This window comes from Neomonachus schauinslandi, chromosome 7 (assembly GCF_002201575.2).
Source record: "Neomonachus schauinslandi chromosome 7, ASM220157v2, whole genome shotgun sequence".
In the NCBI taxonomy this organism is placed as follows: domain Eukaryota; kingdom Metazoa; phylum Chordata; class Mammalia; order Carnivora; family Phocidae; genus Neomonachus; species Neomonachus schauinslandi.
This window is the reverse complement of record NC_058409.1, coordinates 31,360,472-31,377,450: the sequence shown is the minus strand read 5'-3', so window position 1 is coordinate 31,377,450 and position 16,979 is coordinate 31,360,472. Positions and strand designations below refer to the sequence as shown.

The following is a 16,979-nucleotide window of genomic DNA, read 5'->3' as shown; positions in this document are numbered from 1 at the left end:
ACAGTTTATTTGACCTATTTCTGGCTCCTGAGAAAGACGAAAAGTCACTCACCCTCCCATCTCAGATTGTGGCGTGGTCTTGGTAATGACAATTGTCTTCCCAAGCTTGGATTCCAGGTCCACCTTATAGTCTCTATGCCGGAGAAGCTCCCGTTTGACTGGCTGCACTGGTTTTCCTAAAATATAATAGAGAAAGAAGTCCCTTTAATATTACAGTTTCTTAAGGAGAAAGGAAAAAAAAAATGCATGAAACCCGAAATACAGATGTCTACTCTCATTTCTTTCTTGAGCCTGAACCAAGGGACACAATGAGCACTTCTAGCAGCAGCTAGGGGAGAATCTCAACACAGGAAAAATGATAAGCAATCCCTAAACTCTCTATAGAGTTTTTAACACTTTAAAACCAACAAGTCTAAAACCAAAGTTTTTTATTTATTGATTAACTGAATTGAAGGGAGTTCCTAATTTTCACAAAAAGCAAACTTTTAAAAGAAAAGCAAGGAGGGGCGCCTGGGTGGTTCAGTTGGTTAAGCGTCTGCCTTCAGCTCAGGTCATAATCCCAGGGTCCTGGGATCAAGTCCCACATCAGGCTCCCTGCTTGCGGGGAGTCTGCTTCTCCCTCTGCCCCTCACCCTGCTCCTGCTCTCTCTCTCAAATAAAATCTTTTTAAAAAAAAGATTAAAAAAATTAAATAAAAGTAAGGATATTCAGTAATACTTTCGGACAGATACCCCAAGCATAACACAAAAGCAATCTTCAGAGGGCTGGGGAAAATTTTTAATAGGGGACCAACATTCAGGAAATACCTGTTACATACTCGGCACTATTGTACAAATTACATCAAAACTAAAAGGATTAGTGTGTGCAAGGTGGTGTGAAAGTAAAGTGAAAGAAGAATGCGTATGTTTGAAAACAGATAAAAAAATAAGTTCTTTTTGTATAGTGGAATCTCTATCTAGGAAAGGACAACCAACTCCCTGACACTATACAAAACATAGAGAACAGTACTACTAAACCACCAGCTGAAACAATCACACATTCCTTGGTCAGTACCCTTGCTCTTCTCAGACTATACGGCAAGGTCTTGATTGGGCCAATTATGATGTTCTTCCCCTTAAGTGACTTTAAGGGAAAGAGTATCTTCAATAGCAGTAATGCACAGCAGCAAAATAGTCCATTTCTCTACCAAGGATTCTACTCTCTTCTTTGTACTTGAGAAAAGTAGGAAATGAGCTAAGCAAAAGGACGGCAAGAAAGCAGAGGAAACGGAGCTAGAAAACACCTCAAAACCGCTTCAGTCCATTTCCTCGCTCTCATTTTTATACATTAAAAAATCGAGAACCAGGGAGGCAACACTCTGCCAGAGGATACACAGGGTATGAGGACATCGCATTTCAACTCCCCACCCGCTCTCCAGCTATGGCTTCGCCTCTACGATACCCATAACCCTTGCTGGAGTAGGCACCCACCATCCTTCTTTTCTCTCTCTTCCGTAAGCCTCTTCTCGGCGAGCTTCTCATACTCATCTTTGTCCCACTTTCGGCGAAAGTCCAAGTTTTTTGTCTGTAGGGAGAAAAGCGCTCAAGATTCGGGCTAATCATATCCAACCCCTAGAGAAACGGAGGGAACCGCGTCCACGCTGGCAAGGCGACCCCCGGACTGCAGAGAGCGACAACCTCCGGACCGCACCAGGAGGCTGAAGTGGCCTCAGGACCCCAACCCGAAAGACCTCCGGGATTCCACAGACCCTGCGCCAGGACCCCACAGGGAAGCTCTTGAACCCAGGCAACTGGACCGCAAGGAGGTGTTGAGAAGCCAGTCGGGTGCAGGATATTCCGCGCTGAGAAGCCACCCCCTGCCCCCCGATCAAAGCCTCCTTACACACAACACCTACCCCGCTACCCGACGCCATCTTCACTGCGAAGTGAATGGGAAGCCGGAAAATGACGTAAAAAGCGGCCCTGAGCCGTAAAGCAAGCTCGCCCTCCAATAAGCTTAGAGTCTCGCGTTCTAAACGAGCTAAGGACCGGAGAGCCTCTAAAATAGGCTTGTCGGCCCCTCCTCTGCCCCGAGGAAATGGCGCGTGCGCATGGAGACCGTGAAGCAATACGGAAGTAAGGGCACCTACAAATGGTTTTTGCCTTGGCTTCCTAAACAAGCATCGAAGGTCTGATTTAGTTCAACTCGTCTATTTTACAAACAAGGAAACGGTTCAAATCAGTGCCCTCTGATCTACTCTAATCAATTTTGCGTGCGTTTGCCAAGAATTTCTAAATTTTATTTGAGGCTGCATTGGTTATCAGGAGCCTCTAGCTGCCCCATTACCTGTATGCACTAAAGATATGGCCCCGACACCAGTGTTTTTAAAAGTTGCAGCCTTCCCACAGCATACGTAGAAAGCGTTTTTTTTGCAGTCTCTTTATTTTTGAAGCAATGCTATCACCCTTCAGTTAACTCATCTTTCTTCAGTGAAGAACTTTATAGTCATTCAATCAATAGGGCACAATTTAATCAACATGATTGGACTTGGAAAGGCCAGTCATCAGCAACACTGTAGGGTGAAGAACTCTAGCAGATGGCTCACTATATGTTGATTTAGACATGACTGTGTCTCCAAGTTGGGGGGGGGGGGGCAGTGGGGAGCACTGGGGAACTGTGACTGCTCCCTTCACTGAATACAGAAGCATCAGCCTTGGGAGGTTGCTCCTAGCTCTTAGAATTCTCCAGTGTACACTCCAGCGTTTTCTACGGCCTATGCAAACCCATCTCCTGATAACAAATCACCCAAACTATATATAATATTTTATTTAATATATTATCCAATCACTTCTAGAACAGCCACCTCCATAGGAGAACATGGAATATAGTCAAGCAGTAATTCTGGCACAAGAAATGGTCTCCAAAATCTCAAAAGATTAGACCATTTTGTCAGTCACCTATTAAATTCAACATTCAAGATTACTAAACAGACAGCCTCACTCTATTAACAGTGGATGGACTAGAGAGATGCCACATCAAAATGAGCACTGCTGTGCCCTTAGGATAGCATATTTGTCCTCAAACAAAGGAGAAAGCAGCCATTTTCCCCTTCCTTGCTGTCTCCCAAAACTCCCTGGACAGGCCAAGGGCAGGTTGTGGACAAATTTCCCAGAATCTGGTTCAGAAGCCATAGTGGAAGGTCAAGTATCTGTCTGATCTCAATGGTCTCAGACTGAGGCAACTTTCCTAGAGCCTTGCTCAAAGCAACCATCTCCGCACCTCTTGGCAGCATTCAATGGCACTTCAAATCTGCCATCTGTCTCTGCAGTTAGAGCATGTCTCTTTCACATACCAGCCATCTGCATCCACGCAGAATAGCTGCTCTCACTAGCCCAGGAGTCCTCAGGGCCTCCTACAGTTCTGTACCCAGAAAGGATGGAGGAGGCCAAGGAACTTGTCACTGATCCTGGCCAGCAGTTGTGAATTCCATCAGGAACTCAGTCCTAGAAGAAACATCCTCTAGAAAAAGCAGCAGATGGCAAGCAGGCAAGGATCAAGACTCAGATAGTGTCTTCTGAATTTCAGCCACAAGATTTTCTCGTTTAATGGCCACCTGTAACATAAGAGAACCCTCATGTGACAAACTAGAGAGTGATACTAGCTTCTTAGTCACTGCTTTTCCAGATTCATTTTACCCTGCATCTGCTCCCACTACTTATATAACCAGTAGGAAGAAATGTGGGCTTCAAGCTGAACTAGAGAATGTATGCCCTCAAGACTAGAGATTCAAACGCCTGGGGCACCTGCCTGGCTCAGGTGGTAGAGCATGTGAGTTTTGACCTTGGCATTGTGAGTTCAAGCCGCAAGCAGGGTGGGAGAGATTACTTAAAAAATAAAGTCTTTAAAAAGAGAGACACAGAGAGAGAGGGATTTTCAAACACCTGATCTGTGTCTATTTTGTTGGATTGGTCTCAAAATACCCATTAAGATTTCATCTGTCCTTCTGCCCACCTACCTAATATTCACTGGCTAATGGGTTGCCTGCGTGGGTCTTCATTCATCTCTACCACTATTAACCGTGGAGACATTTCCTTAGCCATAAGATACATATTTCTTGGGCGCCTGGGTGGCTCAGTTGGTTAAGCGACTGCCTTCGGCTCAGGTCATGATCCTGGAGTCCCGGGATCGAGTCCCGCATCGGGCTCCCTGCTCGGCGGGGAACCTGCTTCTCCCTCTGACCCTCCCCCCTCTCATGTGCTCTCTCTCTCTCGTTCTCTCTGTCTCAAATAAATTAAAAAAAAAAAAAAAAGATACATATTTCTTAAAGAATCTAAGAAAAGTAGAAACACTTGGTGCCTTTTATTTCCCCCACTCACCTCCTCCCTGCTGGCCACTGAACGAAGCTTGATTACCCCTTCTTTCAGTTCTTGCTCACCAATAATGACCACCAGTGGAATACCCATGTGCTCACAGTAGTGCAGTTGAGTTAGTAGTTTAGGGTTGTTCTTATACAGCAGCTCTGCCTGAAAAGGGTGAAGACAGAATAAGGGGCTTAGAAGTGACCACACTCCTCAAGCATTTCCAAAGAAATAAGGGGCTAGCCTTCCTACCAGAAGACACTTTCGTGAAGACTAGAAAGGTCTTGAGTTCCACCTTAGGCTTTACGTAGAAATGGCCACCTGAATGGCCAAACATACCTAGACGACTTGGATATCAGTTCTACCATACCTTGATCCCAGCATCCCAAAGCTCTGAAATTAGCTTCAACCGTTCATGAAGAAAGTTCTTCTGTGGTGTGGCCACAAACACTTGAGTCTCTGTGGTCCGTATCTTCTGACCAGAAGTCTGATTAAAGAGAGAGAAGAAAGTAAAACTAATAAAAAACTTCCTGTGCATCAGTAATTAAAAAAAGACAAAAAGAATCATCAGGAAAACAGTCCAACTGTATATCCACAAACATGAGTTTTTAGTCTCCAGCCCCACTCCACTCCTACCTAGGACCTACCTTCAACCTCTGTTCCACAATGGCGAAGATTCGCTCCACCCCAATACTGAGCCCCACACACGGCACCTTGCGGCCCTTGGGGTCAAACATGCCCACCAACCCATCATAGCGTCCACCAGCAGCCACACTGCCCACATTGAAGGACTCCTCTGCCTGAGCTGGGGTCTGTAGTAGCACCGCTTCATAGATCACTCCAGTATAGTAGTCCAGTCCCCGAGCTAGGCTTAGGTCAAAACAGATCTGTGGGAACAAGTATATTAAGTCCCAAAAAAGACTCAGGACACTGAAAACCCCAAAGTTCAGCAGGAAGTCCACACTCCCAACTCAGCTTACCTTCTCAGCAATTCCAAATAATGTCAGGTATTCAAATAGCAGCTTCAAGTCCCCCAAGCCCTCTAGGGCCTGCTTGTTCTGGGATAGTCTAGAATCCTGGAACATTTCCTCTACCAAGGACACCCCACCTGGGGAGACATATGGGGAGAAATAAGTCTGTGCTTTCACCCAGATGTGTTTTACCCAAATTTATTCTTAATATGCTCCAGCTAATCCTCTTCATTTTTTTTTTTGTTAAGATTTTTTATTTATTTGACAGAGAGAGAGATAGCGAGAGCAGAAACACAAGCAGGGGGAGTGGGAGAAGGAGAAGCAGGCTTCCCACTGAGCAGGGAGCCTGATGTGGGGCTCGGTCCCAGGACCCTGGGATCATGACCTGAGCCAGAGGCAGACGCTTAACGACTGAGCCACCCAAGTGCCCCTCCTCCTCATTTTCTTGGTTAAAAAAACAAACAAACAAACCAAAAAAAACCATCCTGATCTCTTATGACCAGACTCTCCTCCTCTGCCTTTGCCATCTGAAGACATAAAGTTGTTATTACACTAAGTAAAAGGGAAATTAAATTCAGGCCAGGTTCTGGTACTCAGTTTATCTTTGGAAAGGAGCTGTTTCTGAGGTAGAAGTTGTACACACATCCCCCTCACTCCAGTTCTATCACAGAGCTCTGAAAACTCTGGTTCTTACCATGACATTGGACATAGTCACCAATTCTATCAGCCACTTCAGGAGCCAGGCCTTTCTTTGCCACCATCTCATGTCTCACATCATTCCAAGATATCTGTACAAACACCCAAACATTAGCCCAGTTCCAAGATCCTTCTTCATCTAACTGGAAATGTCATGAGTAGCTAACACTACACTCAACAAAGTCAGAGGCAGGTTAGGAAATGCAGCCACAGTCAACCCACTGCACAACAAAGCTCAGGTCTTGCTTTGGACTATCTCCTTACCTTCCCCAGACAAAGCTCACTTCTAGTCACTGTCTCCTTATTTTTCTCTAGGGGTACAGATTTGAGGGCAGGGCAGAGACCCTGATATGGTCTACTGAAGCATGTCTTTTTAGTTACCTTGTCTAGTTTGTCTATTGAGGAGCAGATGGCATGGAACTTGCTTTCAGGAACACCACAGACAGCCAACAACCCATCCAAAATCCGCCGATCATTGACCTGTGAACTCAGCAGAAATAACCCAAGTGCCTTGTCAATGCTTTTTCCCTCAAAACAATGGCAGTCCCTATTAGCCTATCTCGTAAAAAGGACAGAAAAAAAATTTCATAGCATGATTATATAGATATAGATGAAATACAACAGCTGTACTGAGAAAGTCCCAGGTCTACAGGCTTAAAGGCTGGGGTCACCTATGTTTTAGGAGAGCATCAGGCCAAATCCAGACTTCTCCCCTCAGTCCTCAGTCCTGGTCTCACCTTAATGAGAAAGTCCCCCAGCTGCAACCCACTTAGGATTTCACACATGATCTTCAAACACTCTGCATCAGGGATCATAGGGTCAAACTGACCAGCAATGTCAAAATCCTGCGGCAAAGAAAAAGGGGGAAAAAAATCTTCACTGAGCAGCCAGTTCCCAGGTTGTAGCTCCCCAAACTATCAAACCATGCTGCCCACATCTGGTCACTTACACACTGGCAGAACTCCCTGTAGCGGCCTTGGACTATGGTTGGGCTCTCTCGCCGCCACACCTTTCCAACTTGGTAGCGTTTCATCTTCTTCACTTTATTCATGGCCAGATAACGAGCAAAAGGGACCTCACATAAACAGGTTAAGGAGAAAGCATACTGCATCCAAAGCTTAGGCCCAGTGTAAAGACATCTGGGAGAACTGGGCCATTACCAATTGGATATCACCCACTAGGATGAAAACAAGAACATTCTCTGTCTTGTTTCCCACTGTCCCCAATGCCTAGCAGTGCTTGACATTCAATATATATAAAGGAATGAAGGAATCCCACCAAGCAAAAGTGCAAGTTCAGTAAAAAAGCAGGAGAAGCTGGCCTGCTGCCCACTGAATGAGATAGAAATGACCCAAGAACTCCAAGTATGGGCTATTCCTTCCCATTCAGATCAATTCTCAGCCATTTCAAAATAGTCAAGTTTCAGAACCTGGATTTGCCTGCAACTTCTATGTCAATGTCTTTTCACTTCTTTTCTTCTTTTTTTTTTATGTCAATGTTTCTTTTTTTTTTTTTAAGATTTTATTTATTTATTTGACAGAGAGAGGCACAGCGAGAGAGGGAACACAAGCAGGGGGAGTGAGAGAGGGAGAAGCAGGCTTCCTGCCGAGCGGGGGGCCCGATGTGGGGCTCGATCCCAGGACCCTGGGATCATGACCTGAGCTGAAGGCAGACGCTTAATGACTGAGCCACCCAGGAGCCCCTATGTCAATGTTTCTTAAAGTATAGGTTGAGAACCACCTGCCTCTTCATGACCCCAGGTGCCTGTTTAAAATGCAGATTGCTGAACCCCACTCCAGGTACAGAATTAATATCTGGGGCTAAGGGCCAGAAATCCGTATTTCTGATACACAATAAAGTTAAATGACAGTGCTCCAGGCCAGGCTCTACTGGCAGAATTGCCTTCTGGGAGGAACTGGAAGTAAAGGCTGCTGCAGACAGACCTATGGGATCCCAGAGGCACTGTTGTTCCCTTTTGTCAAAGGAAGCCCTCTGGGTTTGGAAAGAGTTGTCAGTCTCTAACACTCAGAACGATACAGTAAGGTCATAGCGCAGGGACAATAGCTCTCCACCTTGATCCTTCAGATCATAGATTAGCCCAGAGTCCTCTCCATACTTCTCAGTGAGCATTTCCTGCAGGGATCAAACAAAAACCACCACAGTTCAAAGGAGGACTCCAGAACACAGGCTAAAAGTTCTTTGGGAAACTGAAGGCAGATAAAGAACTGGAGTTCCAGCACTCTCTTTTCTCCTCTTACCTTAAGCTCAAATGCTGGAGTATCTAATCTCTTTGCTCCATGACGTTTAAAGCAGCCAACAACCATATCAAGAATTTTCTCCCTCACAACCATCTGCTGGGGACTAAGATCTCTGGTGCCCTAGAAACCAAAAGCAGCCATGGTGAAAACACAGACAAAAAACAAGTCCATTTAAGACAAAGAATTAAACAACATCTATAATCCAAAGTCGGAAGTTGAAATCTCTTTGAGCTCAGTTGACTGAACCCTATCAGTATCTCAAGAATAGTGAAGTTTTTTTTAAAATTAGTCTCAAAAGACATTAAAAGGGATTAGGAAGAGACAAGCAGAGCAGAGGGCAGAGCAGAGGGCAGTCTCCAAGGCACTCTAATAGGACAGGGTGGGGTAAAGGGCATTACCTTTGGTGTCTTGATAATAAAATTTGATTTCTCTTGATGTGGTTTCAGTTGGGATGTTAACACTGCCTCTGAAACCTGGCAGAAAAAGGAATGTGAGATGTGAGCCACAAGACTGGCCAGACCTGGGACATCTCTGGCCCTATGGCCCGACCTGCAAAGACATCTGGCCCTGAGCAAGACAACCTGAACACTGTTTTATCTACTTCAATCTCGGCCTCCCTCCAAAACATACATCATATTTGCACTATGTACTTAATACACATGAGATCAGGTTTTTATCATATTTGGAGTTTTTAAATGTCTGGAAAAGCTTAAGCACCGGAGAACAATGAAGGCACAGAACAATCTCCACCACTACTTCCACCAACCATCTAGGAGTAGGAATTAGTATGATCTCCAATTCTTAGTTCCTACTCAAAGAGCAAAAACATGAACATGAATTTTTAATAAGGAAGCAATGGTCATTAGGCTTAGAGACATGGAAAAAGTAACCTAAAGACAGAAGAGAACAAGCCCAAAACACACAACATGCTTGTGGAGTGACCAAGAATGGATATCCAAATTGAACTAAAAAATCAGACTGGTAGGATGCTGTAACGAAAATTAATAACAAAAGATCTGAACCCTGCTGTTCATAATAGCACAATGCATCTGCTAGGGTCTATACCAAAGTAAAAATGAATTGGTAATTTTGTTTATTAGCAGCAGGCTGTATGCCGGCCCTTCCAGAAATACAGAGGATGTGGTAGTTCCATATTTTGGCGGATTCTCTCCTCCAAAGGATGGCAGTTCAAGTCCACAGTGCTTCCTCTGCAATTCCAAAATCCAAAAATCTCTAAAAACCGAAAAGTGGTTTTGGGGTTTCTTTATTTTCAGGGAGGGGGAGCTCATTTTGAGGTAACTCTAATGTGAACTCAGTCTACCTGTGGTCTTCAGTCATCTCACTTAATGGGGATATTCATATACTTTGCTTAAGAATGTGTTTGACCCCAAGAGGTTCACATAAGTGACTGTGGACTTCTATTAAAAAGACTCCTTTACTATGTATCCGTAGATAAGTCATTTAACCTTGCAGCTCTTTCCTCAACTGTAAAATGGAAATAATCCCAATCTCTCAAGATTGCTATGAAGATTAAATGACAAAGCATCTAAAATGCTTAGCTCAGTACCGGTAGACTACTCAAAAAAAAAACCGACTGTACTACTGGACTGCAGGCCGCGAGTCCATGCTTTCAGACCTTGATATCCTGCCCCAACAGACCACTCAGTCTGGCTCACCTGGCTATGAAAATGGACCTCCCTGATGCACACAAGACCGGACGGCCGCAGGAGCTGGTTGAACAGTGAAACCCAGGCCCTCATGTGCAGGAGTCCGAACGGGGGCATCGCGTAACTGGAGGCAGCCTTTCCGAGACAGGAGCCAAAGGACCTGAGAACGAGGCAGGTCGGACCCCACCCCAGTAAGGGTGCAGAGCGCTGTAGAGGTTAGCCGTAGCACCAGCGAAAATGCGATCACTTCCGCACCTTCCAAAGCCTGAAGGATGGTTCCGAACCTCTCAAGCTCCGTTTTAGCTTCAGCACTTCCGGTAGTAGCCGGAAGTGGTTGTTGTGCTCGGCGGAGGCTCTCTAGGCGTGTGGGCCAGTGACTCGATAGCCGGAAGTTGTCCGAGCTGAGGCTGCGGCACCGAGGGCCGATCTAGGCAGGGCTCATCGCCGGTTGGCCGCAGTATGGCTGAACGTGCGGCACTAGAGGAGCTAGTGCGACTTCAAGGAGAGCGCGTGCGGGCCCTCAAGCAGCAGAAGGCCAGCGCTGAGCAGGTGCGACCCAGGTGGCAGGGGAGAGGCCAAAGTAGAGCCAGGGAGGACATAGAGCTGGGTGGTCTGCATAGAGGAAAGATGTGGGAAAAGGGACCGGGCCGGTAGGGAGAAGCAGAGCCTGGGTGGGGAGGTGGCCGGGGTAGGACCCGAGAGAAGCAAAGCTGGGCCTGAGTCGAGAGATCGGCCTGATGAGGGAGGGATACTGAATGAATGGCTGAGGAGGGAAGGGAGTGGCAGACGTGATAGCCCAGCACCTACTTTACCTCCACAGATCGAGGAGGAGGTGGCAAAACTACTGAAATTGAAGGCGCAGCTGGGCCCTGATGAAGGGAAACAGAAGTTTGTGCTCAAAACCCCCAAGGTAAATATAATTCCTTTAAGGAGAAAGCCCCTAACCCCACTCCCAAGGGTGGATGCCCCTGCTTCCCTGAACAGTTGCTCTGGGCGCTGGGCTGAATTGGAGTCTGCGTCATTCTGGGATAGCAAAGTGATGGCAGAAACTAGGCCAGCTGGGTGCTTAGGGGAGTACGCCAGCTACTGCTACTCCTTCTTTCATTCAGTAAATATTTATTGAGTGTTTACTATGTGCCTAGCACCGTAGGAAGCAGTGAGTATGCCATGGTGAACTATAGAGCCTGCCCTCATGGAGCTTACCTCCTACTGAAGGGAACAGACGTAGGACAAATAATCCCACTCTTGAAGATGTAATTATAAATTGTGATAAATGATATAAAGAAATAATAAGAATTCTCCGAGACAAATAAGAACTAGAGAGTCTGAAAAAACCTCACTGAAGAAGTGATATACTAACTGACCGAAGATGAATGGGAGTTAGCCAGGGAAAGAGCGTGAGGAAGATAGGTTCAGGTAGAGTATGGAAATCCTGAAGGAGAAAAGAGCCCTGGTAGTTTCAAGGGTAGAACCTTGAATACAGAGGGAGAGTGGAGTGGATTGGAATGACGTTGGAGATTACTAGCTCAGTCTCCAGGATTTCAGTTCAGATGTCCGTCTTTGTAAGTTCTATAAACAGAATTATTTACCATTTCATCTGGGTTCCCTTGGCACTTCATATATATCTCTACTATTGCATTTCTTGGTGACTTTCAATTATTCACATGGTTTATTTACCCTGAGAGGCTGAGACTATGTGTCTGGAACTGAACAGATAATTCAATAATTGTATGTGGAACTGGATTCCAAAGGAGAAGGGTCTTCCTTGTGTTGAGGTGTCGCCTTTTTAGGTTCATTCTTTGGGCTCCTAAATCCATTAAGCTAGTCTTTTCTACACACAACTAATTTCAGATATTAAAGAGACAATGTAAAATCACAAAGCAGTGATTATCAATAGTTTTTCATACTATTTAGTGAAAAATTAATGGGGAATTTGTGATAGATCAGGCTGGCCTCACTTAAACCCAGTGATCAATCTTAACATCACTAAAAGCAGGGCAACCAGACATTATGTTTCTCCTGATGTGATGCAATAAGAAGTACACAGCCCCACCTATGAAGTATTCTTGCAAGAAAAATTGAACCTGAATCTAATCAGGATTCTGACCTACCAGTTTACCAGAAATATGGGAGATGGAGGAATATATTAAATGATACATTGAATATACTGTTAATGAAATCTAGAATATGAAAAGTTCTTTATGACAAAAGATTCAATTCTCTCAACAAATAAATGACTTTTTTTTTTTTTATTTATTTGAGAGAGAGAGAGAGAAACAGCATGAGAGGGGATAGGGTCAGAGGGAGAAGCAGGCTGCTGAGCCGGGAGCCCGATGTGGGACTCGATCCAAGGACTCCGGGATCATAACCTGAGCCAAAGGCAGTCGCTTAACCAACTGAGCCACCCAGGCGCAATGACTTTTTTTTTTTTTTTTTTTTAAAGGAAAAGAAACTTGTGGATTAGACAAGAGACAAATACAGTGAATGGGCTTCATTTAGAATCTAATTCAAACAAGTCAACCATAAAAAAGTATTCTTGAGGCAATTGGGGAAAATTAAACATGGCTTGGGTATTAGATAATATGAAAGAGTTGCTGTTTGTTTTGTTGATTGTAATAAAGGTATTGTAGTGTTTTGGCTTTTTTTAAACCTTGTGCACTAGAGAATCAGACTGAAATATTTAGGGACAAACTGATATAATGTCTGGATTTACTCTAAAATACTCCAGGAAAAAAAAAAGTTGGGGCTTAGGTAAAGTAAAAATAACAGATGCTGATGGTTATTGAAGCTGGGTAGTAGATAACGTGCTGGTGTATGATACTATTCTCTATAATGTGTGTTTGAAAATTTCTATACTATTTGAAAAGAAGGTGAAATTATACTGGAGAGTTAATATCCATTTTAATTTGTTGAAACACATTCCTTGATGTGTGATTTATATTAACAGAAAACTCAGTATCATGGGGACAGGACTCTTTCAAGAGGTTTTTATGGTCAAAATTATTTTTATGATTATACCAAAACGTTATTTGCCTTTGTGACCACATTTGCTATGAAGATGCAAAACTGGTGAGTAGAACTGCTGGTATCTTAGCATGAAACATGACAGGGCGCCTGGGTGGCTCAGTTGGTTAAGCGACTGCCTTTGGCTCAGGTCATGATCCTGGAGTCCCTGGATCGAGTCCCTGCCGAGCAGGGAGCCTGCTTCTCCCTCTGACCCTCCTCCCGCTCATGTGCTCTCTCTCTCTCATTCTCTCTGTCTCAAATAAATAAATAAAATCTTTAAAAAAAAAAGGAAGAAAAAAAAAAAAAAAAAACATGACAGTGGCCCTACAGTATTCTAATAGCCATCATGTTCTTTACTTTCATGCACTCGCGGTTAAAAAAAAAAATCAATTTTACTTAGGAATGTCCTTGATAAAACAGTAAAAATTACTCATTTTATTACTCAAAAATTACTCATTTTGAGTACACTTTTTTAGTATTCTGTGTGATGAAATGGGAAGTATACATAAAGCACTTCTGCTGCATTCCAAAGTAGGAAAAACGCTTGTGCCATAGCATGAATTTAAGCTAACTAGCTACTTTTTTCACAGGACATCTTTTTTACTCAAAAGACAAACTGTTGTTTTAAAGATTTGGGTATTTGGCAGACATCTTGAGGAAAATGAAGTGAGCTTTGTCACCTCAAGGAAAACATCTGACAATATTTGTTGCCAGTGATAAAATTCAAACATTCAAGTGAAAGTTAGGATTTTAGGGAACTTGTATCTTTCCCCATGATCTAGACAGCTTCCCAGTATAGTAGTTAAAGACTTTCCTGGTGAGCTCTGTGTTGATATTAACAAATGTGTTTTCTGATACAATGAAGTGCGTAAATATTTGGAAGCTCTGTATAATTTATCAATGAACCAATATTTTCCACATGAGCAATGTATAATGTTGTAAAATCACGCATGGGTACAAGATTCATTCAAAGTACAAGATGGAGTAATCGCTATTTTGAAAATTATGGTAAAATATATGTAACATGAAATTTGCCATTTTAACCATTTTCTAAAGATTTTATTTTATTTATTTATTTGACAGAGCAGCGTGTGTGAGAGAGCACTGGGGGGAGGGGGTGGGCAGAGAGGGAGCGGCAGACGCTTAACTAACTGAGCCACCCAGTCACCCCTTTTTAAACCATTTTTAAGTCTAGTTTGGTGGCATTAAGTAGGTTCACATTGTGTGGAACCATCACCACTATTCATCCCCAGAACTTTTTTTTTTATCATAACAAACTGACATTTTGCACCCATTAAGCAGTAACTACCCCCTCTACCCTCCCTCCAGTCCCCAGGTAACCATTGTTCTTTCTGTCTCTGTGAATTCTGGGTACCGTATATAAGTAATGGATTTTAATGTAACACTGTGAAAAGTTCATTGCAGTGTGAAGATTCCACACTGCAACCAATCTTTAAGAAACTGCCATTTGTTGGATTTTGGTGTAGTTTAAGAAGAATATCTACAGTTAGCTGAAAAGTTTATTAAAATATTCCTTCTTGGGGCACCCGGGTGGCTCAGTTGTTAAGCGGCTGCCTTCGGCTCAGGTCATGTGTCCCAGGGTCCTGGGATCGAGCCCCACATCAGGCTCCTTGCTCAGCGAGGAGCCTGCTTCTCCCTCTCCCTCTGCCTGCCGATCCCCCTGCTTGTGTGCGCATACTTGCTCTCTTTCTCTCTCTGTCAAATAAATAAAATCTTAAAAAAATATATATTCCTTATTTTACAATTACACATCTTTGCAAGGCTAGATCTTCTGTATGCAACCAGAACAACATCACAGCAGAATTGTATACATGCACAAAGCATGTATAAGAACCCATTTGTCTTCTGTTAGGCCAGACATTAAAGATTTGCAAAAATGTAAATCAACACCACCCTTCTCACCAAATTTTTTTTGTTTTGGGAAGTAGTTACATTTTCCTAAAATGTTATTTATGTTAACATGTAATGGATTTACTATTTGTTAACTGAATTAATAAATATTCTTAAATGTTCACAGTTTTAATTTCTAATACAATAAGCTTTGATAGGTATAATCCACTTTGGGGTCCTTAATAAATAGTAAAGTTTAAAGAGGTCCTGAGACCAAAGACTTGAGAGTAGGGTGTAAACACCCAGATTAGAAGCTCTCATCGGGAAGAACAGCGTTCTAGTCCTGACTGCCAGGAACCTGCTGAGTGGCCTTAGGTAATGATTTAACTTCTCAATATCCTGTAATTCATCCATAAAAGGTACCTGCCTAGCCTATGTCACAGGGCTATTAGAAACAAATTAGAGAACAAATAGTATTTATTAGAATTTTTTTTTAAGTTATGCTGGGGGAAAATGTTACTTATAAAATTTGGAATTCAACTAGCTAAGCCAGTTTGAGTTGGTTATATACCTTTCATCAGGTAGGTGTTTTCTCTTAGGAAGGGAAATGTTCTGGTATCACAGAAAAAGAGTTTTTAGGAAAACTACTCAGAAAATAGTGTGAAAGAAGAAAGAAAGAAAAGAAAAAGAGAAAATAGCATTCTAAGAATTCTAGAAAATAGAACCACGCTAAAAAGCAGATAGAATTTAGAAGGGTGATAGCAGATGGGTGTGATAATTACTAGGGAATTGTTTGTGCTTGCTTTACAACTCCGTAGCCCGTAGGAAAAAAAGTTTGGGGCAGTGTTTGCATTTGTCATCTTTGAGGTCATGCTTTTATATTTTTGACCTGCATGTTCCCTGTTTGTTTTTAAATCCCATCCCTGATTCTTTGGCTAATTTGGACTCCAAGGGTACAAGAGACTACAGTCCCCGGCAGATGGCTGTTCGGGAGAAGGTGTTTGATGTAATCGTCAGCTGCTTCAAGCGTCATGGTGCAGAAGTAATCGATACGCCTGTGTTTGAACTAAAGGTGAGGGATGGGTGAGGAGAAATTGCGTGGTGGGAGAGTGGATATACAAACAACACAGAAGATGACAAGAGAGTGAGAGGTCTCTCTCCTGTTGGGGACAAAGGCCAGTATTTTCTCCAATGAGAAGGGGAGCAGGCCTGGTTTAGAAGGAGAGGCCCTGCTTTTTATTTGCCGTGGTCATGGCTGGTGGCTTCCAGAAGAGAGCCCGTGTTAGTGAAAGTTGTTATGGTCCTCTCTACTATGAATTCCCTGGTACCTGTACTTGAGATGTTTTGAGATACATACAAACCATACATATAAAGAATCAATATATAACTGGTTTCCTGTTCATGGACCCTGAGATTGTTTCCAGTTCTTTACTGTTAAAAAAAACAAAAACAAAAACAGATTGCAACACTCCCTGTTTAAAAACATTACATTTATAACAAAATCCAAATTCTACTCTTGCTTACAAGGCCCTGCATGATCTGGCCATTGCCTATCTTGCCCGCCTCATCTCGTGCTATTCTTCCCCTTGGCCACTGTGCTACTCTGGTCTTCTTTCTGTGACTGGACCATTCTAAATATGTTTCTATCTCAGGGCCTTTGTACTTGCTTTTCCCTCTTCTTGAACTCCCTTGCCCCTAACTCTGTTTAGCTTTAATTTCAGATTAAAATAGAGATTAAAGATTTTAATTTCAGATCTCAACTAAAATGCCATTCTTCAAATAGTCCTCTGCAACTATCTTGTCTAAAGTATCCCTTGTCGGGGCGCCTGGGTGGCTCAGTTGTTAAGCGTCTGCCTCCGGCTCAGGTCATGATCCCAGGGTCCTGGGATGGAGCCCCGCATTGGGCTCCTTGCTCCGCAGGAAGCCTGCTTCTCCCTCTCCCACTCCCCCTGCTTGTGTTCCCTCTCTCGCTGTGTCTCTCTCTGTCAAATAAATAAATAAAATCTTAAAAAATAAATAAATGAGGGCGCCTGGGTGGCTCAGTTGGTTAAGCGACTGCCTTCGGCTCAGGTCATGATCCTGGAGTCCCTGGATCGAGTCCCACATCGGGCTCCCTGCTTGGCAGGGAGTCTGCTTCTCTCTCTGACCCTCCCCCCTCTCATGTGCTCTCTCTCTCTCATTCTCTCTGTCTCA

At 43.5% G+C, this 16,979-nt stretch overlaps 3 protein-coding genes across 15 annotated transcripts in view; 1 reads left to right on the top strand and 2 right to left on the bottom strand.

Moving 5' to 3' along the window:
* Nucleotides 1-2,075, bottom strand: part of ZMAT2 (zinc finger matrin-type 2) — a 33,530-nt gene extending 31,455 nt beyond the window's left edge. For 2 of the 3 annotated variants that reach the window (XM_021701794.2, XM_021701793.2), the window contains exons 1-3: nucleotides 1,895-1,933; nucleotides 1,470-1,563; nucleotides 53-176 (exon numbers count right to left, since the gene is read on the bottom strand). In XM_021701794.2, coding sequence (XP_021557469.1) covers nucleotides 53-176; nucleotides 1,470-1,563; nucleotides 1,895-1,912 — 236 coding nt within the window. In that variant the 5' untranslated portion in view covers nucleotides 1,913-1,933. Of the gene's footprint in view, nucleotides 1-52; nucleotides 177-1,469; nucleotides 1,564-1,894 lie in introns of all 3 variants that reach the window. The other variant, XM_021701792.1, reaches the window with a different exon arrangement.
* Nucleotides 2,076-2,583: 508 nt separating this feature from the next.
* On the bottom strand, nucleotides 2,584-10,232 carry LOC110590938 (histidine--tRNA ligase, mitochondrial). 2 transcript variants are annotated; one of them, XM_044916722.1, is made up of 14 exons: nucleotides 10,185-10,232; nucleotides 9,939-10,089; nucleotides 8,661-8,735; nucleotides 8,263-8,382; nucleotides 8,042-8,137; nucleotides 6,954-7,079; nucleotides 6,742-6,849; nucleotides 6,386-6,484; nucleotides 6,003-6,096; nucleotides 5,318-5,445; nucleotides 4,985-5,224; nucleotides 4,708-4,824; nucleotides 4,356-4,502; nucleotides 2,584-3,592 (listed from the first exon to the last, which is right to left on the bottom strand). In XM_044916722.1, the coding sequence occupies exons 2-14, from the start codon at nucleotides 10,044-10,046 to the stop codon at nucleotides 3,533-3,535; spliced, it is 1,518 nt and encodes a 505-aa protein (XP_044772657.1). In that variant the 5' UTR covers nucleotides 10,047-10,089; nucleotides 10,185-10,232; the 3' UTR covers nucleotides 2,584-3,532. The 2 variants fall into 2 exon arrangements, with proteins under 2 accessions (XP_044772657.1, XP_021557465.1); XM_021701790.2 differs by having other exon boundaries at nucleotides 9,939-10,226.
* A 77-nt stretch (nucleotides 10,233-10,309) lies between these two features.
* Nucleotides 10,310-16,979, top strand: part of HARS1 (histidyl-tRNA synthetase 1) — a 13,849-nt gene continuing 7,179 nt past the window's right edge. For 3 of the 10 annotated variants that reach the window (XM_044916721.1, XM_044916719.1, XM_044916718.1), the window contains exons 1-2: nucleotides 10,335-10,478; nucleotides 10,750-10,839. In XM_044916721.1, the coding sequence (XP_044772656.1) occupies nucleotides 10,389-10,478; nucleotides 10,750-10,839 (180 nt within the window). In that variant the 5' untranslated portion in view covers nucleotides 10,335-10,388. Of the gene's footprint in view, nucleotides 10,479-10,749; nucleotides 10,840-12,926; nucleotides 12,999-15,729; nucleotides 15,859-16,979 lie in introns of those variants that run through there. The other 7 variants (XM_044916717.1, XM_021701786.1, XM_044916720.1 and 4 more) reach the window with 4 other exon arrangements.

Excerpts from the sequence above, each read along its gene's own strand:
- LOC110590938 (XM_044916722.1), bottom strand. The coding sequence starts at position 10,046 with ATGCCCCCGTTCGGACTCCTGCACATGAGGGCCTGGGTTTCACTGTTC. Across the intron at positions 5,225-5,317 it reads TATTTGGAATTGCTGAGAAG|ATCTGTTTTGACCTAAGCCT; the intron begins GTAAGCTGAGTT and ends TTGTTCCCACAG. Across the intron at positions 3,593-4,355 it reads CAGTGGCCAGCAGGGAGGAG|GTGGCCATTAAACGAGAAAA; the intron begins GTGAGTGGGGGA and ends CTTATGTTACAG.